General features: G+C 35.4%; 2 protein-coding genes across 5 annotated transcripts; one reads left to right on the top strand and one right to left on the bottom strand.

Moving 5' to 3' along the window:
• The first annotated feature begins 888 nt into the window (after positions 1-888).
• Positions 889-18,042, top strand: EX1 (UvrB/UvrC domain protein (DUF3506)). Of its 4 annotated transcripts, XM_088103783.1 has the most exons (15): positions 889-1,411; positions 1,628-1,744; positions 1,883-1,948; positions 2,531-2,637; positions 6,239-6,320; positions 7,886-8,668; positions 8,819-8,942; positions 9,052-9,221; positions 9,579-9,653; positions 9,788-9,880; positions 10,002-10,146; positions 10,670-10,739; positions 10,934-11,020; positions 17,591-17,665; positions 17,783-18,042. In XM_088103783.1, the coding sequence occupies exons 1-11, from the start codon at positions 1,076-1,078 to the stop codon at positions 10,092-10,094; spliced, it is 2,046 nt and encodes a 681-aa protein (XP_087959909.1). In that variant the 5' UTR covers positions 889-1,075; the 3' UTR covers positions 10,095-10,146; positions 10,670-10,739; positions 10,934-11,020; positions 17,591-17,665; positions 17,783-18,042. The 4 variants fall into 4 exon arrangements, with proteins under 4 accessions (XP_087959909.1, XP_087959910.1, XP_047156652.1 ...); XM_088103784.1 differs by lacking the exon at positions 10,934-11,020; XM_047300696.2 differs by lacking the exons at positions 10,670-10,739; positions 10,934-11,020 and having other exon boundaries at positions 890-1,411.
• A 1,744-nt stretch (positions 18,043-19,786) lies between these two features.
• Positions 19,787-21,542, bottom strand: LOC124827598 (nicotinamidase 1-like). The gene is made up of 5 exons (XM_047300685.2): positions 21,323-21,542; positions 21,002-21,185; positions 20,476-20,609; positions 20,183-20,368; positions 19,787-20,065 (listed from the first exon to the last, which is right to left on the bottom strand). Exons 1-5 carry the CDS (start codon positions 21,461-21,463, stop codon positions 19,973-19,975), a joined length of 738 nt encoding a protein of 245 aa, XP_047156641.1. The 5' UTR covers positions 21,464-21,542; the 3' UTR covers positions 19,787-19,972.
• Positions 21,543-25,910: the final 4,368 nt, after the last annotated feature.

The raw sequence follows: 25,910 nt of genomic DNA, 5'->3' as shown, positions 1-25,910 counted from the left end.
GTTAAAAAAATCGCATTTTTTTTTCTAAATATTTTGTTTTGGGTAGATTAATTTAAATTTTTTGTAATAAAGTAATTGAATTTTTCTTTTTAGAATTTTTTTAAAAATAAATTTTAAAATTAAACTTTACAAAATATTAATAAAATTTAAATATTCAAATAATATTTAATAATTTATTTTTTCTAGTCTATATATATAGAAAAATATAGTAAATTTAAATTTTCTTATTTTTTAAATGAATTTTAAATTTTACTATTTCAATTATTTGTAATAATTTCTTAAAATTCATTTTTTTAATTTATTCATGCAAACAATCATTTGGCTTTTAAAAAAATTTAAAATTATCAAATAAATAAATTACTGTATCAGATAACTTTATCGAGACATAAGTTCGGTGAATTTTAATTTCTAATTTGTAAAATTTTATACTTTCTGTTCTGAAAAAGATGGTTTTTCTTTTAAACATTCACAGATAAGATAAGTTTGTGACATTTTCAAAATTTTCAATATGGTAACAGAACGTGATGTTTTTATAAATCTAAGATATGGTTTGCAATTTTTGCGTAAAATTGAACAAACTGGTAGAGCTCTAAAAGAAGAAAAAAATTAATGACACTATGTGGTTTTGCCTAATCCATGGTTATTAATGGATAAAATATTGGGTTAGTGCCACCTGTTGGCAAATGTTTTTACCTTTTTGAATGACAACCCATTGACCCGAACCAAACCTATGAACACCAACCGTTAAAAAAAAAAATAAAATAAATGCGAAAATAAGTAAGAAAGAAGGAGAAGAAAAAGAAAAAGAAAAAGAAAATTGATCCTTATCCCTTGACGCTAGAAAATCTATGGAGGCATGAAGATCCGTCCCTCAAAATTTCACACCCAACTTTCTAGCCTCATGTTCCTCCGCCTTCACTTTACATTCACATTATTTACTAACTCAACACCAGCAACAATAATAATCTATCACCTCACCATTTAGCAACAACAGCATATTCTTTCCAATCTCCTTCCAACACATACTCTCACACGCACGCATATCCATTCGTTCCTTTCACTCTCTTTCTCTCGCATGGCTTCCATGACCGCTCCAACCCTCACCTTCCCTAATCAGAAGCTTGCCGTTCCGTTTCCCGCGCGAACGCCGTCGCTCCTTCCTTTATCTTCCTTCTCTCCCTGTCGCTGCATCTCCTCCGACGACCGCAGCGGCGCCAAACGCGGTTGGGATTCCGTGTTGCACCACTTCTCCGAGGTCGCGAAGCGCGTCGATTCTTACTGGAAGTCCTTCGGGGACGCCGTCGAAGATCGTAGCCGCGCGGCTGGCCACGATGAGGATTGGGATTGGGATCGGTGGCGCCGGCATTTCGAAGAAATCGACGAGCAAGAGCGTCTCCTCTCAATTCTCAAGGTACACCGGTTTTTTGTTTTTGTTTTTCAATTCGCGTCCTCTAATTACGTGTAACTAATTTTTTTTTTATCGTAAATCGATTTTAATGCGGTTTTCTGAAGAGTTTCAATAGTATTTTTATTTTTAACTCAAGCAACTCTGTTTCTTTTAAATTAGCCATTCTGCCTTTCCAAGTTACAAATTATGGCAAGTATTACATGATTTTGTGCTTAACAGTCTCAGTTAAGTCGGGCTGTGTATTTGGAGGATTACGAAGATGCCGCCAGGCTAAAGGTGGCTTTTGCGGCTGCAGCTAACAATGACAGTGTTGGAAGAGTGATGTCTTATCTCAACGTAATAATTTTGACTACATGATGCTCCTTTGATAGCCAAAACTTTTCCATACTAGCTACCAATTTTTGTTCTTTCTCTTTTAACAACCCCATTCATATATACATTTCAAAACTGTTTGTATGTTTTCCAAACTTCCAGAGAGCCATTAAAGAGGAGCGGTATGGTGATGCAGCTTTCTTAAGAGATAAAGCTGGCGCTGGACTCGTGAGTTCTGATAGAGTTTGTTTAATGCAACTTGCATGAATATCTTTGCATTCTGGTGGAAATAGAATGTCAGATGTAATGTGAAAGGGTAGCCCTAGCAATACTTGTAGCTCTGCTTCAATATCTGTAACTTGGTTGCAAGTTTCTTTCAACCATCAAGATAAGACTTCCCTTTCTACTTTTTTGGTCATCAGGAGTTCATTTAAAGTGAATTTATTCTTAGACCTTGCAATTGGCCGTGGGATCTAATGACAGTCAATATTAGAAGATAGCAAATAAAAATCCATTTGTGAGCATGCTTGGTTTACTTTTTATAGTGTTTTTAGATTTTAGGGGGCGTTATTTCATTGGTTTTTATCATGGTTCTAGTTCATTTGCATGAGTTGCTGGATTTCATTCTTTATATATTTATTTATCAGAAAGATTGATGCCTTGATGTGACATTTTAGTGCCGTATGCTCTGCCAATAAACTGCACTGCTTTAAACATCTGAATTTGGTTTGTGATTTTGTTTTTATATCTCTTGAATTTATCAATATTCAATAGAAGTTCTTTTGAATTGACTTGCATTTGCTGATGTAGGTGGGATGGTGGGCTGGTATTTCTGAAGATGTTAAAGATCCACATGGTCTAATTATTCGTATAACTCCTGAGCATGGAAGATATGTGGCAAGGAGTTATAGTCCTAGGTAATTTTCTCCATGTTGGTGATAAAAGTGGGGTAGAATCTTAGCCTTTCGTGAATTGAAAAGAAAAACTTACTTTGTTATAGGACTAAAGGAGGTACTCTACCATTTATGCTTTGTGCTAATGAGGAATGGCTCATGTGAATGTGTCTGATATATTTAGGTTCAGGGTTACTCCACCTTCTATTAGGAATAACTTAATTATTGTTTATATTGTAACTCATTTCTAATTATTCCAAACTAAAACGTAGGAACTGTGATCTTTTGTTCGGATTAATTTAACCCATTTTTGTGATTATTGTTTCTGTTAGTCTTAGCCACAAAGTAGCTTTTGTGTGTTTATGAATCCCATATAATAAGCTCATCCAAACATGGTCAAAAATTCAAAGTGCTTTATAATTCATAAATGTCTATTGTAGCAGCATATAAACTCAAATAAGTTTAGGAATATGGACCAGCTTATGTGCTTATACTCTTGTAGCCTTAGTTCCTTTATGCATAAATAATGATTCAGGGAGATCAGTTAGTCACCGTTAGATTTCTGCCTCAACCAATTTCCCTCCTCGTTGTTAGAGGTGGCCTATAGTTATATGTATTCTACAGAGTGTGAAATTGCATTAGCCAACTGTCCCCTAGTTAGATTAAGATATGATAGTCATCAGCTATGCATATTTTGTCTGATTGAACAAAGGATTAAACATATTCAATTTGATCTATTTCTTGCCATCTGCCTTATTAGTTTGGTTAACCTTTCAACATTCTCTCCATTTTGTCTGTTCACACTTATGATAATGACTTGAAATGAAACATCTTTCTCTACTACCATGTTGTTTTAACATTGTTAGATATATTATATCTTTTATCTTTTAGTTAGTTTGTTATTATTTCTCATTTGTATTTTGGGCTTAGCCCATATTTCTTCTATTATAAATAAAAAACCCTATGTGTGTATTTTACACAAGGGAGATTAATCCAAACATAGTTTTCATATCAGAGCAAGTTCTCTGATCCTCTTTTGGTGGTCTTTGCTGTCTGCCGGCGGCCGGCCGCCATGGCCGCCGGCAGTCCCTAAAATCTCAGTGGGCAGTCCATCTTTTCTTCTTAAATCTCTGCCACAATCAGCACCAGTCCAGACCTAGTGTGCCACTGCTGTCGCCGCCACTTTCCGCTGCCGTCGCTGCTAACTCCGGCCACCGTCGCCGCCGCTGCCGCCGCTGCCGTCGCCGCCGCCACCGCCGGCCTCCGTCACAGTTTCGACCGGTGACCAGCGGATCTGAAGCGTCTCCTCGAGCGACGGCCAACCCCGCCGGAGTGATGACCAGACTCCTCACCACGCGCCTCCACGCGCCGCTTCTTCTCGGCCAGTCTCGGCCGCGTGTTCTGCAGGCGCCGCCTTCCCGGTGTCGGAGTTTCACCGCGTCACTGCAGATCGTCTCGCCGGAGCTTCTTGAGTGTGTTTTGGTTCCTGTTTCTCCGTTTTGTTGGCTTGGGCTCATACCTAGGGTTTTCTCCCTCACGTTTTTGGAACCCTAAGTCCCTTTGATGTCCGGGCCGTTTGCCGCTGTCCGGGCCGTTTGCCGCTGTCCGGGCCGTTTGCCGCTGTCCTGGCCGTTTGCCGCTGTCCGGGCCGTTTGCCGCTGTCCGGGCCGTTTGCCGCTGTCCGGGCCGTTTGCCGCTGTCCGGGCCGTTTGCCGCTGTCCGGGCCGTTTGCCGCTGTCCGGGCCGTTTGCCGCTGTCCGGGCCGTTTGCCGCTGTCCGGCCCGTTTGCCGCTGTCCGGCCCGTTTGCCGCTGTCCGCCCGTTTGCCGCTGTCCGGCCGTTTGCCGCTGTCCGGCCGTTTGCCGCTGTCCGGCCGTTTGCCGCTGTCCGGCCGTTTGCCGCTGTCCGGCCGTTTGCCGCTGTCCGACCGTTTGCCGCTGTCCGACCGTTTGTCGCTGTCCGACCGTTTGCCGCTGTATGCTTCCAACCACTGTAGGCCCCATCACCTCGTTAGTTAGTGATGGCAGTCCCTGTAGATTTGTCGCTTCCAACCACTACAGGCCCCATCAGTCAGTGATGACAATTTAGTCCCTACAGTTTTATAGCAGTCAACCGCCGCTGTAGTCGCTACCGTCTCAAACAGACGCATCTGTGTCAGTTCTTCTTGGGCTAGAGTTTAGCCTGATCTTCTTGTGATACACTGCTAAGTATCACCCACTTGGGAGTTGTCCAGCAAAGAATTTTGGACCTCCAACATGTCTTTGGATCTTTGATGCCTTTGTTTCAACATTGTAGCTTAATATTTTGTTTTGCTTTAGTGGTTCAGCAATTGTGATCTTTCACATTTCCACCTTCACACTATGGGGGAGTACGTTTCCAAGACACTGCAAGTCACATAAATATGGGTGTAGTCCCTGCAGTTTTGTAGATTTCAGCTACTACTGTTGATCGCGTCACCCATCCATCATTGATGAGGATTTAGTGTAGTCCCTGCAGTTTTGTAGCTCTTAGCTTTCAGCTACCACTGTTGATCCCGTCACTCATCCATCATTGATTGGGAATCAGTCCTTGCAGCTTGTCATTGTCCACCACTACTCTCCTTCATCCACTTTTGAAGTTGAAGTTTCACAAGTTGTTGTTAGTCCATCTATGTTTGTCTCACACTCTTGAAGACAAATCATCTAGTTCAACATTGAGTTCATCTATTCCAAGCTTAGTTCATACAATTTGTATGCTCCAGCTTGAGGGGGAGTGTTAGATATATTATATCTTTTATCTTTTAGTTAGTTTGTTATTATTTCTCATTTGTATTTTGGGCTTAGCCCATATTTCTTCTATTATAAATAAAAAACCCTATGTGTGTATTTTACACAAGGGAGATTAATCCAAATATAGTTTTCCACTATATTCAACAAACATTTTGTTCCTGATCACTACAGAATAGTTGTATATGAGACTGAACTTAATGTATGTATTTTGTATATTTCACGTGTTCATAAACTAAAATAAAAGGTTGGCTTGTCAGGGAGTAATGATATTGTTATTCTAATCTTAGAGAAGTTTGTTGAATGACGTAACTATGAGAGTATTGCATTGCCTTGCCTTCAACCCTCATCATTTTTATTGTTTCTGTTCTGTAATGAGCTAATTTAGAGTCTGATTTGTCTATCTTTACTAACCTTGTCTTTGACTCTCTTTTAAAAATTTAGCTGGAATTAATTTTAAATTGCTACAGGAATCAATAGCTATAGCTTTTAACCAATTTGATGAGCTAACAGTTTATTCTCCGTGCTTTCTTTGGCACTGAATAATATTGAAATTTGAAATAATTATTATTATGGGAAATCTTAATGGTGAATTCTATGAATCTGGTTGCTATATGCTCACATTATCATTTGATAAAATTGTATACACTCATTCTTTGTGTAGATTTACGTGTGCAAGTATTTACAATGGCATTTGTTGTCTTTGCTGAAATCTTTCTCATGGAATTAATTTATTATTTACTTGCCTTGTTTTGATTTTCTTATAAACTTTGAGGAATATCTGTACATGAAATATTTTAGGTGAGCCTGCCACTGCCTTGTTGTCTTTCTGGTGTTAACCCGTTTACTATATTTTTTTAGGCAACTTGCAACATCTGCAGCTGGCATTCCTCTATTTGAAATTTTTCTTACAATGGATAAAACAGGTGAATTCAAGTCACAGGTATCTCTTCTTGACTGACCCATAATTTCTATTGTACATGCGGGATCTTCACTATATAAACAGAAAGCAATCTTCTCTAAAATTTGATCTAAATTATGAGTTTTCATAAACAAAACATTGTGCTCTATCTGGATTCTGTTCTCTTATGTAAAATCTGAATATATGGGTATGCTAAGGACCACCTTCTACGTTTACTGTCAAACAAGTTTTCTGCTAATTATTCAGTTTAAAATATCCTTGGATGATGGAATAGTACGTGGGATTATATTCAAGAATGAAGCATATTGCATCTAATTCATAATCCAGATAAAGCAACCAATTTGGATTATTGATGGGGTGGTGCCGAGTTGTATTTTTATTAATGGAGCACTTCTGGGTTGAATTTCTTTCTGGTGTTAGATTCAAACAAACTTCAGCAGTGTTACTTCCTTGTGTTTGGAGCTTCACATTATCTTAGGTTTTAATGGACGTACATTCTCAGATTAGTGACGTTTCTGCACTAAGGTGCCTCTATTCAATGATTTTGAGCTCATGGCTTCATGCTGAGTTTCCCTAAATACAAAGTTGTATTTTGTCCATTTTAACTTGTATTCTTCTGGATTAAAAATGAGGCAAAACTAATTTGAGTCTTATTCTTCACCTTGTAGCTTTGCTCCTTATTTGATGAATTAAAATGATTGTTTTGGAAATTTATGGTGTCTGTCTGACCTGAAGTGCATATTCGCTTAAGGGATATGCTAACCTACCCCCTTCATGTGTTGTAAGTAGATTAGCACTTTTTATTGGAAAAAAATCAAAACAATTTTACTCAACTTAAAGCAGTTAAATTCCTACATTTTAGTAATTAAAAAACTGGTAGTTTAATAGGTAATTGTTTATCTTTCATACTAGTAATTATCAACCATATAAATCTTTCTCCTTAGCTACTACTAACCTTGGACTTTTCTCTCTTTATTTTATAATGATTAAACATACATTAATTTACTTTTAAAAAAATAGTGAATTATTTTTAAAATTGTAATAAAAATTCCATAAATTTTCTCTATCATTTGAAATTAGTAATAATATGATCATAATCAATGTCAAGCATGTACAGTTCATGGCATGTAATTTTTTGTCATCATTGATGTCTGAAATTATGTAAGGATTACTGATTAAACAAGATTTATGAATTTTAATTGATAAAATTTTTTACAAGAGAAGAAGGTTTAAAGATTTGGTTGGTATTTAGTTAGAAAACTATTTATGAGGATGGTTGCAATCCTGAGAGAGACAACTATTAATTTGATTAATAAGGTTGTTAAATGACATTGTCACTGAATTTGAATATGAAGAGGTAAAGATGATTTGTTTGTACAATTAAAGTATGAAGAGTGCCACCTGCACATGAAGGAGATTAGTTATACGCTTACATACAGGAATTGTACAATAGCCAGTGTGAAGTAGACTAACAATTGTAATAGTCATTTTTCTATTAGTAATTGTATTAACACTAATACGAAATAGTCTTTATCTATTACTTGTCCTATAGCAATACTACAACAGGATATTCTTTTGATTTTCAGGCGGTGTACTTAAAGCGGAGAGGGGCCTTCCATGGACCCCCAACAGCGTCTTCTAAAACATTGGATGCTACTGGGAGACTGAGTTCAACGGAATCTACTGAAGACAAAAGTGAGTTGTTTGTTGTGAGTACTGAAGAACCAGAAAATGGTGATGATAGGAATGATGGCAATGATCCAGCGGAGGGAATGCCTGGATTTCAGAATGTCTTGAAAGATATGATTCCTGGAGTAAAGGTGAAGGTTTTCAAGGTCATAACTCCAGAGAAAGTAGACACTGATCTATCTGATGTGATTGAGCAGATAATTGAGGATGAAGATGAAGATGAAGATGAAGGAAGTGATGAAGATGAAGACGAAGAAGATGATGATGATGAAGACGAAGACAGAGAGAAAGAAAAAGATGTAGAAAATCTAGAACTTGAAGATATTAAATCTGAGACTGAGCAGGAGGGAGATGATGAGATTGAAGTAAACGCTGGTATGGGAACTTTTGAGCGTGAAGAACAGAATGAATTTGCTGTTAAAATTGCTATTGGTGGTCTTGTGCAGAAACTTTCAAGTAATCTATCCACTAGAGATTTGCTTCGAGTTCCTGCTAAGCTGGATATGAAGGGGTGTAGTTCATTTTCATTTACTGTTGAAAAAGAAGTCAATCAGCCTATTGGTCTTGACAAAGGAAAATCTTCATCTGATAAATCAGCTAAGTTTCAAGGTCGTCGCAAAGTTGATCATGTGATTTTTGACTTTGCTAAATTTATTGGCAGGGGGAAGATACCCTCAAAGGTATAAGAAGTTGAATATATATATATATATATATATATATATATATATATATATATATATTGTAAATTATTTTTCTTTTCAAAATTCAATATCTGGTTGAATCTATCCATGAGTCGCTTAGACTATGATGGTTTTGCTTCAATCTTTTAGGTGCTGAAAGAGGTGGGAGAATTGATAAATCTCACACTAAGTCAGGCTCAAAACCATCACCAATTATCCGGGTCAACTATTTTCAATCGCATCAAAATACCAACTTCTTTTGATCCTTTAAATGGTGATTTTCTATAGAATTTGTCAATTTGGTCACCACAAGGTGCTGAATGTAGGATGTATTTAATCTGCAGCACAGTGTAAAACATGTAATGTATTTTCATTTTAATCAGGTCTGTACATTGGATCACATGGACTTTACTCCTCTGAAGTTATTCATCTAAGACGTAGATTTGGACAGTGGCAAGAGGACAATGGAGCCAAGGAACCTTCAGATCTTGAGTTTTATGAGTACGTAGAAGCTTTAAAGCTAACAGGAGATCCTTATGTACCAGCCGGCCAGGTAATATTCTAAACTTTACTAAAACAATGATTATTTTTTCATCTACATGCTTTACTACTTTGTGAGGAGGTGTTGAATTAGCAACCTCTGTATCTGCGGAAAATGCAGTTTTTAATCATACTAGCAAAAACTGAGATGTTGGTGGTGCTGAGATATGCTTTGTGATCAATAGTTTCTTTTACCTTCATCATGAGTATTTACTGGATAATTTTTTCTTTTTCTTTGGGAAACTCTATATTGGCTGAGATAGTTTTGTACTTTTGTCTGCAATAGACTTGCATTCTCTTTTTGATACTAAGCTTCTCATCGTGCTGTCTGTATCATATAGATCTCATCATTTATGTTCCTTGACCTTAGGTGGCATTCCGCGCAAAAATTGGAAAGAGGTATCAACTACCTCATAAAGGGATAATACCTGAAGAGTTTGGTGTGGTATGGAACTTTTCTTGAAGATATTAACTCTCTGGTCCTCCCCTCCCCCAAAGTTTTAGTAAATTGGTGTTAATTCACTAAAGATTAGATTATTATTTTTCTGTATTCTACTCCAATATTGTTGTAATTTTCAGATTGCTCGCTACAAAGGCGAAGGGAGGCTGGCTGAGCCAGGGTTTCAAAATCCCCGATGGGTTGATGGTGAACTTGTGATTCTCGATGGAAAGGTTTGTATTCTTCAATCTTGTCTTATTATTTTATCCTTTTTCTGTTGTAATCTGAAATTATCCTTTCTTACCTTTGTGCAAATGTTTCTGATTGCAACATGCCTTTTGTTGATTTTACCAGCACCTAAAAGCAGGCCCAGTTGTTGGATTTGTGTACTGGGCCCCTGAGTACCATTTTTTGGTCTTCTTCAATCGGCTCAGGCTTCAACAATAGGGTTTTGTTCATAATGTCAGAGACTTGTAAATTCTTTCTTCAGATTCTCAGGGTAAGTTCTCATCAAAGATCCATGTGTCATGGAAGTAGTAACTGATGGATTTTGTTTGCTGCATAAGTTTTTTTTTTTTCTTTTTCTTTTTATTTTTATTTTATTTTTCCCTTTCAAGCTAGGAAATCATATTGTTAGCATGGCCAGTGAATAAATATGTGAAACATAAAATTTGTTTAGAAATCTGCATATGATAGATATAAAGGTGGAACAAAATGCTTGTATTTATATAACAATTTGGTCAGCCTTATTTATTATCAAGCCCTATAAACGTTTATGTTTTTAAGGTGTGTTAGCCTCATGACCAACCTATTTATTATTTTTGTAATTTTTGTAATATATAACATTTGCTACAATTGGGTTTAATGGGAACCTAAAAGGCCCAATCCTATTTGAAGATTATGTATTGTAGGCTATTAGATATCTTATCTTTATGTTTTATCTTTACTTTGTTATTATTCTTTTGCGTGTACTAAGTAAACCTATCAATGATACATTTTTGCTGATGATTCCTGTACATTAGTGTCTCAACGTGATGATCTTCAATTGCTTTCGCAAGCATGGAAAAGGACGTCATAAGTGTGACCATTGTGGTAAGCCAGGCCATAGGTGTTATGCTTACATGGACGTCCTCCTCGATCTGTTGTTGTTGTTTAGACTGATCCTCCCTCATAGTCACCTGTTGTGGATCCTTCTTCATCTAATATCACTAACAAATCTATTGTTATCAATAACTTTCTGAAATGGTATGAGGATCAACAACCTTCTAGTTCCAATGTTTTTGTAGCACACACAGGTACATCTTTGGTTTGTCTGACACTATCTTCTCTCGGTCTTTGGGTTCTTGACTTAGGAGCCACTAATCACATTAATGGTAACAAATCTTTGTTTTCCTCTTTATCCTCTCTGGATAATTTACCTTGTTACAATGGGTGATGGATCTAGGGTTTTAGCTCATGGTATTGGGACTATTAACCTTTTTCCATTGGTAATTTTCTTTATGTCTATGGGTCTCCTTTTAATTTATTATCCATTAGTCATTTAACTTGTTCTCTTGATTGTGTTATTTCTTTTACCAAACATTTTGTTTGTTTATATATCTGGAGTTCTTGACAAGTGATTGGCATTAGATGTGAGTCTTATAGTCTTTATCATCTCCGTCCTTCCACACATGTTGGCACAATTGTGGAGTCTCATAATCTTCTTCATGCTTAGTTAGGTCATCCCAGTCTTGCCAAATTATAGCAGTGTATTCCCAGCTTATCCAAGTTATCCAGTTTGGTGTGTGACATAATTGTAATTCCTTTCCTCGTAGTGTCTCATAACGTGCTTTGTCCCTTTTTGTCTTAGTTCACTCTGACATTTGGAGACCTAGTTGTGTTAAGTCTAATTTAAGTTTTCAATATTTTGTTACTTTTATTGATGATTATTTCATACGTACTTCATTGTTTTTATTGAAAAATCATTCTCAATTATTTATATATTTCAATCTTTTTTAATGAAATTGAAACTCAGTTTGGTGTTTTTATTCGGACTTTGCAAAGTGTTGCGAATATTTTTCCATTCTTTTAAATAATTTATTGCTTCTCATTTTCCATTCTTTTAAATAATTTATTGCTTCTCATTTTCCATTCTTTTAAATAATTTATTGCTTCTCATGACATTCTCTGTCAAACTTCATGTGCTTATACACCTCAACAAAATGAGGTGGATGAGCATGGAATCTTATTGAAACAAACACTTTTAGTTTATGGTGAGGTTCCTCAATATTGTTGGGTGATGCTATTCTTTATTTTATCTCATTAATCGCACGCCCTCTGTTGTTTTGGATAATAAAATACCTTATTTTATTTTATTTTCTAATGAATCTCTTCATCTGATAGGTTCTTGAGATCAAGAACCTATGGACAAACACTCGAATACACACAAAGACAATTTATCTGAATTATACAGCCTCCTTTTATTGAAAAGAATGAAAAGAATCAACAAGAATGGTGATACAACGTAACCCGAGAGCTTAACCTCCCTCCAAAGAACTACAAGAGTTCCCGCCAAACAATAACACTCCCAAAAACTCCCCTCTCTCACCAACCAACCCACCCCTTTTATACTGACTTACCTAACTGCCAGGCAGTTAGGCTGGGTAATGTTTCTTCTTCTACTAGATACAATTAGTTCCCTAACAATACTCCCCTTCCCCAACAACCTTGTCCCCAAGGTTGAAAAACTGCTCTCTCTTCTTTTTTTTTTTTTTTTTTTTTTTTTTTTTTTTTTTTTTTTTTCGCCCCATCTTCCAACGGAGGCACCTCTTCTCACCCACAGCCTTCTTTAGTTGGGGAACATGAAATATTGAGTGTATTCTTGCTGTCTCGGTTAATTGTAAATGAAAATCTACTTTCCCCACATGCTGCAACCGTGCAGGGAGCTTCAGTCAATTCACCCATCACGTCACCTCCTGTCCCCTGCTCCACTACGCACATTTCCCAAACCCGAAAAACGTGGTAGTGCGCCTGCAACCCGGTTTCCAATTCTGCTTTCTGCCCCTCCGTCAAATCCACTTGCCCCTCACCGTCCACCTCTTTCTCCACTTGGCCCATATCCCAAGCTATGACCCATGACTCAGCATCTGTCAATTTTAATAAAGATTGAGGTTCCACCAGCTGTCGGGCTAACGCTGGGTCTCCTTGTATCTTCACCTTCTTACCTTCCACGATATACCCCATTGTCATTTCCTTCCAATTTATCATCACCTCCCCCAGTTTAGCTAGCCATTCAACCCCCAATATGATGTCTACTCCGCCCAGTTCGAATAAATGGAGCCTCTCCTCAACCACGGCCTCCGCCAATCTGATCTCTACCTGCTCACAACACCCTCTCGTCTCTTTCCGCTGTCCATCCCCCAAACTCACCTGATAAGGGGGCGTATCATTTATGGGTAACTTCAGCTCTTCCGCCAGTCTCCGACTAATAAAGTTGTGGCTGGCCCCGCTGTCGATGAGGACTAGCACCTCCCTGTGCCCAATCTTCCCCCTCAATTTCATCATCTTCGGTTGGGTTAACCCTTCGACGGAACACGCCGATAGCTCCATAGGTTTTGAATTTTGATCTATCCCTTCTTCCGCTTCGTCATCCTCATCCTCCGCCAACAGCAAAACTCGCAGACTCTTCTCCGAGCATCGGTGGCCAGGAGCAAAGGGGCCTCCGCACCGGAAACAACGACCCTCTTCTCTCCTTTTAAGAAATTCCGAATACGGTAAGTTTCGCACCGTCCGTCCCCGATTATCGGCGCCTCCGGTCACACTCCCTATCGAACTGCTCGCCGGCATCGCTCCCTCTCTCCTAGCTGATCCATTGTCTTCCATTCTCCCTGTCCGGTTTGTGGACTGGCGTTCGGTTTCGCCACGTACTACCGAACCTACCATGCGCGACCCCGATGGGTTACTTTTCATCCCGTTCCAGCCCCCTCCTTTCGCCCTCATTATCGCATCTTCTACGTCCCGCGCGATCCTGATCGCAACCATGAATTCTTGAGGATCTTGAATGCGGACTTGTCCCCTGATGTCTTCTCGCAGTCCAGCGAGAAAAAACCCCATCACCAGCTCCTCCGATAACCCCCGAGTCTGACCTATTAATATTTCAAAGCTCCGGACGTACTCCTCCACTGATCCCTCTTGCCGCATTGTCGCAAGCTGTTCAAACACCGATCCTCTGGATCCCCCTCCAAACCGATTCACTAACGCCATTTTTAGGGCCGTCCAAGAACGAATCTTGGCTTTTTCCTTCCAAACATTAAACCAGTAACTCGCGCTCCCCTCCATGCTAATGTAAGCGAGTTCCACTTTGTCCTCCTCAGCCACTTTCTGGATTTCGAAAAATCTTTCGGCTCGATTAATCCAGATGTATGGGTCTCCGCCTTCAAAGGATGGCAATTCCACTTTCTTCCTCCAGTTGTGCGATATTCCCCCAGTATCGCCTCTCCCCTGATTATCATTCACTGAACTGCTGCTTCCCTCAGAACCACCCCCTTGATGGTTTGCACCCCCACTCATCAACCTCATCATTTGTTGCAAATCGCGTCTGATTGCCGCGGTCTCCTCTTTAATTCCCTCCACTGTGATCTCCAAGTTATCCAGTCTTCCCTCCGTCTCGCTACCCATCACTGGTTCTCCTCCTATCGGATCCGGCAGGTCGGACCAAATGATAGGTTCTTGAGATCAAGAACCTATGGACAAACACTCGAATACACACAAAGACAATTTATCTGAATTATACAGCCTCCTTTTATTGAAAAGAATGAAAAGAATCAACAAGAATGGTGATACAACGTAACCCGAGAGCTTAACCTCCCTCCAAAGAACTACAAGAGTTCCCGCCAAACAATAACACTCCCAAAAACTCCCCTCTCTCACCAACCAACCCACCCCTTTTATACTGACTTACCTAACTGCCAGGCAGTTAGGCTGGGTAATGTTTCTTCTTCTACTAGATACAATTAGTTCCCTAACATCATCCCTTACCTGTAAAAGTTTTTGGATCTACATGTTTTATTCATAATTTTAGTCCTGGTCTTGATAAGTTATCTCCTCGACCACTCAAATGTGTTTTTCTCATTATCTTAATCATTTTTTTTTTGTAGATGTCACTTTCAATGAGTCTCCTTTTTACTTTAAAGGTCATTCTTCTTCTGATATAGCCATGCTTGCTCTTCAACATTGGCCTCTTCATTAACTAGATGTCAAAAATGTGTTCTTCAATGGAGATTTGCAGGAAGAGAATTATATAGAGCAACCTCCATGATTTGTTGCTTAGTGGGAGTCTTTTGGGTTGATATGTTGTGTTTGCAAATCTTTATACGGTCTAAAACTAGTTCCTAGGGCCTGGTTTGGAAAATTTAGCAATGTTGTTCAACAATTTGGTATGACTTGGTGTGAGGCAGATCGTTTAGTCTTTTATCGTCACTCGAGTGTTGGATGTGTCTACTTGATAGTATATGTTGATGACATCGTTCTCACCGGCAATGACAACCATGGCATCTTCCAGATGAAACAACATCTTTGTCACCATTTTCAGATCAAAGATCTTAGCAAACTATGTCGATGTTCACTTGTCTATTGATAAGTTAGATAGCACTAATTATTTGACTTGGACATCATACATTAAACTTTGGCTTGAGAGTCAATGTGGTAAGCTAATTTCTTAATTCCCCATATGAAGATTATTGGAATATAGTTATCCGTATATTAAAGTACATTAGAGAATCTCTTGGAAAAGAGTTGTTATATGGTTCAAATAACCATACAAGAGTTGTTTGTTATTCAGATGCTGAATGGGTTAATCTAGAAGAAGATCTACATCTGAATATTTTGTCTCCATTGGTGGTAATTTGATCTCTTGAAAAAGCAAGAAACAAAGTATTGTGGCAAGATCTAATGTAGAAGCAAATTATAGAGCTATGGCCTCAACCCCTTGTGAGCTTGGTTGTTTTAAGCAATTGCATAGAGAGTTACAATTTAAAGATGTCACTCAAATGACACTTAAATATAACAATCAAGTTGTTCTTCATATTAGTTCTAGTCATGTCTTTCATGAGAGGGGATTGAGTTTATTTCATTCGAGAGAAGGTTGTATCGAGAGACATCAAGATTGAGTTTATTAACTAGAGTGATCAAATAATAGATATTTTTACTAAGTCTTTATGGGACTGAGAATTGATTATATTTGTAACAAACTTGGTATTATGATTTGTATGCAAGGAGAGTGTTAGATATATTAGATTATTAGATATCTTAAATAGATATCTTATATTTATTTTTTTATCTTTAATTACTTTGTTATTATTTTTATTTGTATTTTGAACTTAGCCTATATTCCTTTAATATAAATATAATATCCTATGTGTATTTTCAACATAAGGGAGATTATTCCCATATTGCTTTTCACTAAAACTATATTCAATAGTCGAGAGCATTTTGTTTTCATTCAAAAGCAAAATATAATAAACTCCAAAAGACCTTAATTTGAAGCATATGTCATGTAACCTTTGAGAGAAATCTTTATATCATGTTTTTTAAGTTTTAGAACTTGGAAATGGAGCAGAATCTACCTTTTGACTTGTTGGCAACACATATAGGTGATAAATAGCTGCCAGCAAATCTCTATTAAATTATTACATCGAATTGAAGTAATGTAATATAATTGTAAATCCAGAATCAAAGGCGTATACTATGAAATGGGAATCATGAGAAGATTTGTCACTGCGTTGCTTTTCTTTTATTTGTGAGTAATGAAACTTGTGTGACACTTCTGTACGGTTATCTAAAAAATTAACTAAACCTCTATATCCTATTATTCTGATTTGGCAGTTTGATCTAACAACAGCTATATCAGTATCTATTTGCTCTGTTAGACCATTTTTCTAGTGCCTTGCTGCTGCTAGATAGAAGAGTAGGAGTTTCATTAGTAATTGCCATATTTTCATCCTAAATGAGTCCGTGCCTATTCCGAGGATCAAACACAAAGGCCAAGGATGATATGACTACACGTGGTTTTGGTTTGAGTCAATGATTATAGCTCAAACTACTAAAAATAGGAAAAGGAATGCAACAATTTTTTTTTTCTGGGAGCAATTGATATTATACACTACTTGGTAGATATAGAGCAGAAGGCACTAGATCATAATGTGAGTCACCTATTACCTCATTAACAGTTACAAGGTCAACTGAAAAGGCAGCTGGTTCAGAATATTCTGTTAGGGATATAGCGAGATGTCTAAAGGATAGGCGAAGGTTTCAGATTCTCAAGTCAATAATTATTGGAAAGAAGACATGGAAAGGATTAAGAGATGACTAAATTAACGACCGAATTCAAAGATTGTAGCATCAGCTGATAATACTACTTAGGATTAGAAGATTGTCTTATAAGGTTGATCATTAATAAAGATAAAATACTTATTCTATGATCTAAAAGCTCTGTTCCATCAAGTGCATCCCAAAATTTTGGGGAAGAAAATTCGGGTTAAGCCATGGATGAAATGGATTATGATCCATCTTCTTCCATTATGTTCCTTTCCTATTCAAACTCAACGGTGGAATAATTTCTCCTTCCACTTCATGCCTTTACATTCCACCCTTTACTACCAATCCACAGATGGCCTTGAACACTATGTAGTACTCTAGTCCCTATTACACATTAAAGCAATCAATAATTATTTACTCGCTTTTAATATGAAGCTTTATGTTTGGTCAGAAGACAGCAAAGAACTATTAAATGGACTTTTTGGTTTCAAATTTCGATTGCTGGGTTGCTAAATATTTAAGTTTTTTATTCTGTATATTTTGGTTTTGGTTTCTAGTGAAATAGTCATGAAGTGTATGGGTGATTCTAAATATTTAAATTGTTAACCGTATCATGTTGGAAATTTATTTAATATGTCTAATTTCTATAGGTTCTAGGTTTTTTGGAATGCTAAAACTGTGCTTCAATGGAAGATATCATCAATCACTGCAGGGTTCCATTTGAGGTATCCATTGTCTTCACTTCAACTACGTGTAGGTGTTTCATGATTCTTTCCGTGAACATGAATTTTCTCTGATTGCTGATTTTGTTGTTTGGCTTTCTATCTGACTCTGATGTACAGCTTTAAATATTTTAACCACTAGCTTTCTGCCGAGTAGCAGAGACTGAGCAATGGGCTGCTTGTCTAGAACTCAGATGACTGGTATCTTAAGCATTGGTAGGTGTAGCTTGACTAACTATAGACTGAAGAGGGATTAGTAATACCAGCACCGAAGCACAATGTACTAGTCTTCATTCCATCAACTTTGTACATTGTTCCTAGTTTTTCTTATAAGTTATATATGTATCATAAAATTCATAATATCATTGTTCTTTCTGTTACGATGAGATTTTCATCACAATTTTTTCTTCTTACTTTGAATCCTATTATGAGGTTTTTGGCATTATCTTCCTCATTAACTCTTATATCTAGTCAACAAATTGAAGGTGCTCCGAAATATGAAGCCAAATTTTGAATACAGAAATTTGAGGACAACTGTAGTTACCTTCCTTTTCCATCTCACATGAGGATGAGCTTAGCAGAGTATGCCCAGTTAGTTCATATCTTGTACTGAATTTATTGACGCATAATTACTTGTTTGGAAAACTGAACATAGGTGAAGGCTAGCACGGGAAGGTAGTCAGTTATATCTCCCTCATCGTGAGAAACTCCGAAAACTGTTAGATCTCGTTTACTCTAAATCAATGATCCAGGTTTTTCTTTCACTTTTTATTTTCAATGACTCCCTTTTTCCCAATCTCTGCCTCTCTGTCAAAACACCTAACCTAACCCTAAAATTCCAGACGGAGAAACATAGAAGGGAGGAGGAAGGCCAAAACAATGATGACCGTGTAATTCTGACGAGGGATATTCGATCCTCAGACAGAATATCACAACCACCATTGTTTGGTGATTTTGCTGTCTTGATCCATGTACTTGGCATTGATGTTAGCGGTCGTCGACTGTGCCAGGGAGTGTCAAGTTTATTTTGGAACTCACTCTCCCAAAGCTAGTGTTGGAGTAGGAGAGATCCAAACACAAGCTGGTAGGGACACAAGGAATGTGAGAGGAGCAAACATGAAGAGAGAGAGAGAGAGAGAGAGCAAAATGAAAAATAAAACAAGAAAGAAAAATCTTAAAACTTAATTTTTGAAGTATATATAACATATAAAATACTCTCACTTTACGGATAAACGATTGATTGATGAGCTTTCTTTGACTACCCTACGTTGTGACATTGTAAGAAGAACTGCAAACATTTTTGAAAAGTGGAAGGAATAGAAAAACAAAAGTGATCCAAAGTGATGTCAAACTTCAGTAAATACATTTACTCGTTTGTTTTAGTTGTAGACCATTCCACTTGTTTGGTATGTTGTTGCACTCTTGAAAATAAGGTAAATGTGGAATGGAAGTGAAATTGGATGCTAAATAGGATTAAAAGAGGATGTTAAAAAGACTTATTATTTGAAGGATGAGAGATCGTAAAGCACATTAAATGATAAAACCATGATTTATACATATCATTTATATTTCTTTTTTATATAAGTAAAATCATATCGTTTGACATCATAACTTTAAATTCTCACTGAAAAATCAATTACCATTAAAATTCCTACCATTTGACTATATATAATTTACACATTCACTTGGATTAAAAAAATTTCATTAATGATACTTAGCTTTTATATTATCTCTTGCGATTTCAACTTTCCTAACTAGATCATTTTATGTTGTTGAAGTGAATAATTAGTAAATATGATTCAATATTAAAAAGTATTAATACTGTTATTTTTTTTAAATTATTAAATATTATCTAATACTAAAAAGTAAAATTATAAAATATTATTGATATTTAAATTTGACTAATACTTTTTTGGTAAAATTTAATCATAAAACTTTATATTTTAGTATAAAATCCCAATTTAAAATATTTATTCTAAAGAAGAAATTTAGTTACTTAATCTAAATAAAGAAAAATATTTCAATTGTTTTCCAAACAAGATATTTTAAAAAGAGTAAAGAATTTAATTATAAATAATTTAAATATCATAGATTTTTCAATTTTTGTTTGAAGTGGTTGAAATCTCTGGCACAAACACGAGCGAAAATTTTTATTTAGCAATAAACCTTATGTACATAATCCCTTATAACTTATCGGACCTACCATATGTATATGTATCTTTAGATACCTTATACAGAGAACTTATTCATAAGTAGTACGTTCCAAACTCCAAACATAACCTGAAAAATATTACAAATCACGTTTATATATTAAACCTTCTCAGGTGCACCAATTAACACTTCCCTTGCTATTTTGGCTCCCCTTTCTTTGGCCATATAGAGCCCTACGTGATGCATAAACTCCTGCAAATGACAGACATCACCAGAATGCATTAAACATATAACTTAACTTTTGCACATCGTGAATCACTTTTGGAGCAAACACATTCTATATTCATGAACAGCAATATATGTATGTACCTGTGGATGTGCCAAAGCTCTTTTGGTATCTGTGGCTACTTCCAGAGGGATATCAAAGGTAGCACAGCCACGTGAATACACCACCACGTTTTCTAAAGGATTCAGAAAACCACGATTTTTTGCCGACATTGTGGAACATACAAAATCTAGAACACAGATATCTGTGCACACACCTACAACCACCAGCTTCACCGAGATAGAAACTAAATGAGTTAATGGTTTCAAGAAAACGATTTCACATCTTCATGCCTAAACAGTACAACATTAGAATAAATAAACAAACAAACACTCACTGTTGTTATCTTATTCTTTTTCACCCAATCTACAAAAACGTTAGTACCATCTTCTTCTATTGAGCCCACATATCCGTCAAAACAATCCTTTCGCCTTATTGTTACATTTGCTTCATTCTCCAGCCATCTTAACTCTGAGACCAAAAATAACAAGACATGCCATGAGCTCAGAGAGAAAGTATGTTGAGGAAGAATGATGTTTGTAACCTATTCTTCGTCTCAACGCTTAAGCAATTAAACAATGTTGAACTTTTAAACCTATCAAAACTTCCAATCAATTTCAACTGAAAGTAAAACAGATATTCAAAAGAGAGTGGTTTTTTATCTATGATTGATCTAAGATTTTCAGCAATCTATCGCCAAAATTTACAAGTATTTCCACTCTGCAGAACTGGGTTAGTAATATCATTATTTTGAACTCCAAGGAAATCCATTTGAAACTTTTTTGGTAGTAATAAACACCATTAATGAGAATTGTGTCAGAAAATGAAAATATATGTCAATATCTGAATAACTAATTGCTCACCAGGAACCAGATTTGATTCATCAGAGCCAATAATACAGTGAGTGGGATAAGGATCCTCTGGCTTGTTAGGATGGTGAGAATCCAAGAAAGCCATAACTGGCAATTTCTTCTCACAGAATACTCTAGCTAGCCTTGCTGATTCATTGATCATTTCCCGAATCTGTCTATTGGGTTCTCTTGGAGCCTGAAAATTTCATCCATATATCTATAATCTTTGGTGCAGCAAGAATATTTAGATTATAAAGATTGAAAACATTAAAGATACACGCACACAGTCACACACAGACATGAGGGTATATGAAAGGAATCTAAAGCAGATACCAGATTTCCAGCACCAACTGTGCAGAAGCCATTTATGATGTCCACAAGAACAAGACCATTTACTGTATCTTCAGCTAAAACTACCGACTCCTGCTCCAGAGGAATCTCCTTCTTTAGGAGTTCAACTGTCTGTGACACCATTTTGGTTTTCACTTACCTGATAATTTCAGAGATGCCTAACAATTGTGTATTCGATGTCACGAACAGATATTTAGTGAAATCTTTATTTTATAATGCAGAAAAGTGTATAAGGTGGTGAACATGATCTGCATAGTGTTATCCGTGACTCAGTCAAGTGGAAAAGTCAAAGAAAGGATAATGAAGTAGATTTTTCCAATATAATATAAAGATTTCTAAAAGAAATAATAAAATAAACTAAAACTTTTAATTTAAATTAATTTATTTACAAATTAAAGATTTTAATTTTTTTCTATGTATCTGTCATCTAAAATTTTAAAGATTAAATAAAAATTATTAAAAATAAAAGAGACCATGGATTTTTCAAGATTTAGTCTATATCTAATTTAAATTCAATTGCATCTATTTTAATAAATCCACTTTAAATTCAAATTTTAGTCTAGGTCCATTTTAACTGGATGAATTTGATCTAGAGTTTTTTAATTCGTTGAATTAAATTTATATTAAATTCATTATGTCACTTAAATTAAATATAGTAAGATCCATCTAATATATTTGACTATTAAATCTATTAGACATAAAGTGTGAAATAAGTCTTTTATGTTTCACGTTCAAAAGTCAAAGTAAAAAAAATTAACACGTTAAAAATAATCAATAGCATTATTGTAAATAAATGTTCAAAATTAACGTTAAAAATTAAAAAAAATTTATCGTTAAAAATAACCGTTCGAATTGTTCCCCTCCTCTAGCAGGAGGTTCAATCAGCACTGCCCCTAAGTTAAAGTAAACTTGTGCCCTAATCTCTACTCTCCTTTCCATTTCATTTCTCCCTTCCGTCATCTCCTTTCTTTCATATGTTTAATAAATGATTAGGGCAATCTTATAAATAAGATATATTCTTCATCTGCTAACTTGAACATTCTTCAACTTAATTATCACTTAAATGCTTTTTGTTTCATCCATCTATTCCACCGTGGCAAAAATAAGATCCTCCAATATATATTAAAATTGTATGCTATTACGGATTGTTAATTTTTTACATTTACAACATTAAACTAACAATAATTAAATATAAAATACATAAAGAATGATTAAAAAAAGTATCAAGAGTTTAAAGCTAGCATATATATTTACTAAAATATATTAATATTAAAATAATAAGACTTATATTTTACAAAATTTTATATTTTTAAATAATTGAATTCATTTTACACACATTATTATTTTGACAGTTACATAATTTAATAAATATTTTATTTATATTAAATCAAGGCTTACACTCACTATTACAAGAAAAAACAATGGATACCTAAATAATAGATAAATTTGTAGTCTTGTAAAATGTATTTATTGGTAAATGAATATGGTTAAAGCTTATTAACTATACAAAGCAAAATTTTGTAGGCTTGAGCATACACCCCGGGGCTATAATATGAGAGGACATCGTCTCCAAGCTGAAGTACTAAAAAAGAAAGGGAGATACAAGTCCTTGTTGCAAATTAAAATTAAACTTTTAATTTAAATTAATTTATTTACAAATTAAAGATTTTAATTTTTTCTACGTATCTGTCATCTAAAATTTTAAAGACTAAGTAAAAATTATTAAAAATAAAAGAGACAATATATTGGATTTTTCAAGATTTAGTCTAGATCTAAATTAAATTCAATAAAATAGATTGCATCTATTTTAATAAATCCACTTTAAATTCAAATTTTAGTCTAGGTCCATTTTAACTAGATCAATTAGATCTACAGCTTTTGAATTCAATTTAAGTTGAATTAAATTTATATTGAATTTATCATGTCACTTAAATTAAGATCGATCTAATATATTTGACTATTAAGTCTATTAGACATAAACCAGATAGATTTAACTTGATTTCGACATAGGTTGACTCGTGTTAACTTTGGTTTAGTTCACTTATCTTGAGTTCTCTAGTTACATCACCTCAAGATAAGCTAGAATTGAATTCACTAATATGAAATAAGTCTTTCATGTCTCCCGTTCAAAGTTAGAATAGAAAAAAAATGACCGGTAGTATTGCTATAAATAAATGTTCAAGTAAACCTTAAAAATGTTAATTTTCCAACATTTTATAGGCATATGACGTCGGAAAACTCATATTCTGACACAAATTGACGTTGGAAATTTAATTTTTCGACGTTAAATAGTTGTATGAATCATTACAACCTAAATAGAAGTGATCCTTAGGCTGTTAAAATACGAATTAGACGTTAGAATTGTGGGGTTTCCCGCTGTCAATTGAAGTTGAAAATTCTCTTTTTTGACATTATACAGTTGCATGAATCATTACAACATGAATAGAAATGACTTTTGGACTGTCAAAATACGAATTAGATGTCAGAAACCCCAAATTCCGACATCAATTGACATTGAGAATTCTCTTTTTGACGTTATATGTCTTGTACATTTGGTGAATTCATTAAAAAGTTTGGCGTGTAGGTGTAAAATTTACTCAAATAAGACGTCTGATAACCTTGATTCTGATGTCAAATGCCCATAAGATGTTAGACTCTATGTTTCTCGACGTCATATGTCCTGTAAATATTTTGTAAAAATAAACCCATGCACACTATTTTTTCGCCTTTCACTTCTACTTGAACCAGCATCTTTATTGACATGGGTGAGGAAGAACAAAGGTTAGCTTTGTGTCACTTACCTATAGCGAAAGTGTTTCTATTGGTTGGGATATTTCATTAGTTTCAAACTTCACCACTTCCAAGTGAACCAACTAGTTCGTTCACGACTGCAAGGAAGAACAAATGTTAGTTTTGACTTATTTAACATAAATGTATGTGTTTCCGGAAGCGAAGGTCATGATTTTGTTTGTGTTTTCATGGATTCATTTTGTATTTTCGTGTTCCATTGAAGGTCCACCACAGTCAACAACAACGTCACCATTCTCCATTGGTGCCAACGACTCCTTTCTATCAAGGTTTGTTTCTTGGTTTTAATATACATTGCAATGTATTGATATATTACTTGATACTTGATTTTTAGTTTCCCTTAATATTGTACTTTTTGTATTGTTTCTTGTATGTGTAATTGATTTTTGTATGTTTCTTGTAAGTTAGATATTTTTTTAATGTGATTTTTGGCGTATTATCTTCATTTATTTTTTAAAAATAGTATGAATTTAAGCTGAATGAATGTCGTATCGGTCAAGAGTATGAAAGAGGAGTTTTTGGGTTTTTACAATATGTTCAAGAACACGAAAACTCTGTGAATAGAACGTATTTTTGTCCTTGTGTTCGCTGTCTTAATCAAATATGTCAAAACTTGGGTGACATACATGATCATCTATTTATCTATGGTATAGTGAGGAGTTATATAGTTTGGACTTGGCATGGAGAAATACTACTTAAGCCTACAACGTCAAGAGGAATAAATTATGTGGACGAATGAATGATCATTTCAAGAACATGTTGGTGAATTTTTTTTTGGAAGAGCTCATTTATACCATTCTCTTAAGAATGATTAAGAGGAAGAATTGTATCCCAGCTCAGGATGTTCCATACAAACATATTTATTGCATAAAAATAAAAACAATCAATTTAAATCATTTTGCTACCTTTAACTCAAATAAAAGTCCAAATCCTTTAAACGTCATTTAACCCAAAAGAAATAAATTTTCCATTCTCTCAATAACCTCGCTGCCTTACGCATCTGTTGGATTATCTGTAACGTCATTTGCTTCTTATAATAACACGAGTTATAAAATCATCACACAAACACGAACAAAGTAAAAGTGAGCTAACATAATAAACCTAAAAAGACAATACAACATTTTTATTTCAGTCGTTAAATCTTTACTATAATCCCCTCAAAACAAAGAATATCAGTATATAGTAAGACTTTAACAAGAAATACAATATCAAACCATATATTCCCATAAAACAGAATCATGATCAACTCGTTAGTTCTACACCACCTGTCAATTAAAGGCAGCTCTTGCCGATATCAATCATCTTTAAAATCGTATGTCAACTTCTATACTTCACCGCATCATTCGTGTTTACCAAAACATAATGATTCGAGTGGTCCTTCACCGCAGCTTCAGACTTATCTCTCCTAGTCCTCAAGGCTTATGAGTAAAACTCCAAACTGCTTTTATAATTACTAAACTCAGCATGAGCCGAAACCCTACGGGCGAGACATTAATCCCTTTCCACCCTTTCAGAAAGTCTCAGAAAGAGGAAAGGGAAAGAGGAAAGGGTAACACTTCAATTTCACATATATAATTTGATTACATATCTGTTTTTTTTTAAATGACATGAATCACTTTAAAAAGTGAATTTTAAATTTAATTTAAGTTTATAAAATAATTTTAAAACTATATTTATTTTTACAATGTAATTTGATATATTTTTAATTAATATGATATTTGTAATATTATGCGAAAAGATTCAACAAAAGGAAGAAGATCGT

Source organism: Vigna umbellata, chromosome 1 (genome assembly GCF_029865625.1).
Source record: "Vigna umbellata cultivar VRB3 chromosome 1, Vumbellata_1.0, whole genome shotgun sequence".
Classification (NCBI taxonomy): Eukaryota; Viridiplantae; Streptophyta; class Magnoliopsida; order Fabales; family Fabaceae; genus Vigna; species Vigna umbellata.
This window is presented reverse-complemented; position numbering and strand designations above follow the sequence as displayed.

Coding starts and splice junctions, on each gene's coding strand:
- EX1 (XM_088103784.1), top strand. CDS start 1,076: ATGGCTTCCATGACCGCTCCAACCCTCACCTTCCCTAATCAGAAGCTT. Junction 1,412..1,627: donor GTCTCCTCTCAATTCTCAAG/GTACACCGGTTT, acceptor TGTGCTTAACAG/TCTCAGTTAAGTCGGGCTGT. Junction 9,222..9,578: donor CTTATGTACCAGCCGGCCAG/GTAATATTCTAA, acceptor CCTTGACCTTAG/GTGGCATTCCGCGCAAAAAT.
- LOC124827598 (XM_047300685.2), bottom strand. CDS start 21,463: ATGGTGTCACAGACAGTTGAACTCCTAAAGAAGGAGATTCCTCTGGAG. Junction 21,186..21,322: donor CAGTTGGTGCTGGAAATCTG/GTATCTGCTTTA, acceptor TGAAATTTTCAG/GCTCCAAGAGAACCCAATAG. Junction 20,369..20,475: donor AAAAGAATAAGATAACAACA/GTGAGTGTTTGT, acceptor ATCTCGGTGAAG/CTGGTGGTTGTAGGTGTGTG.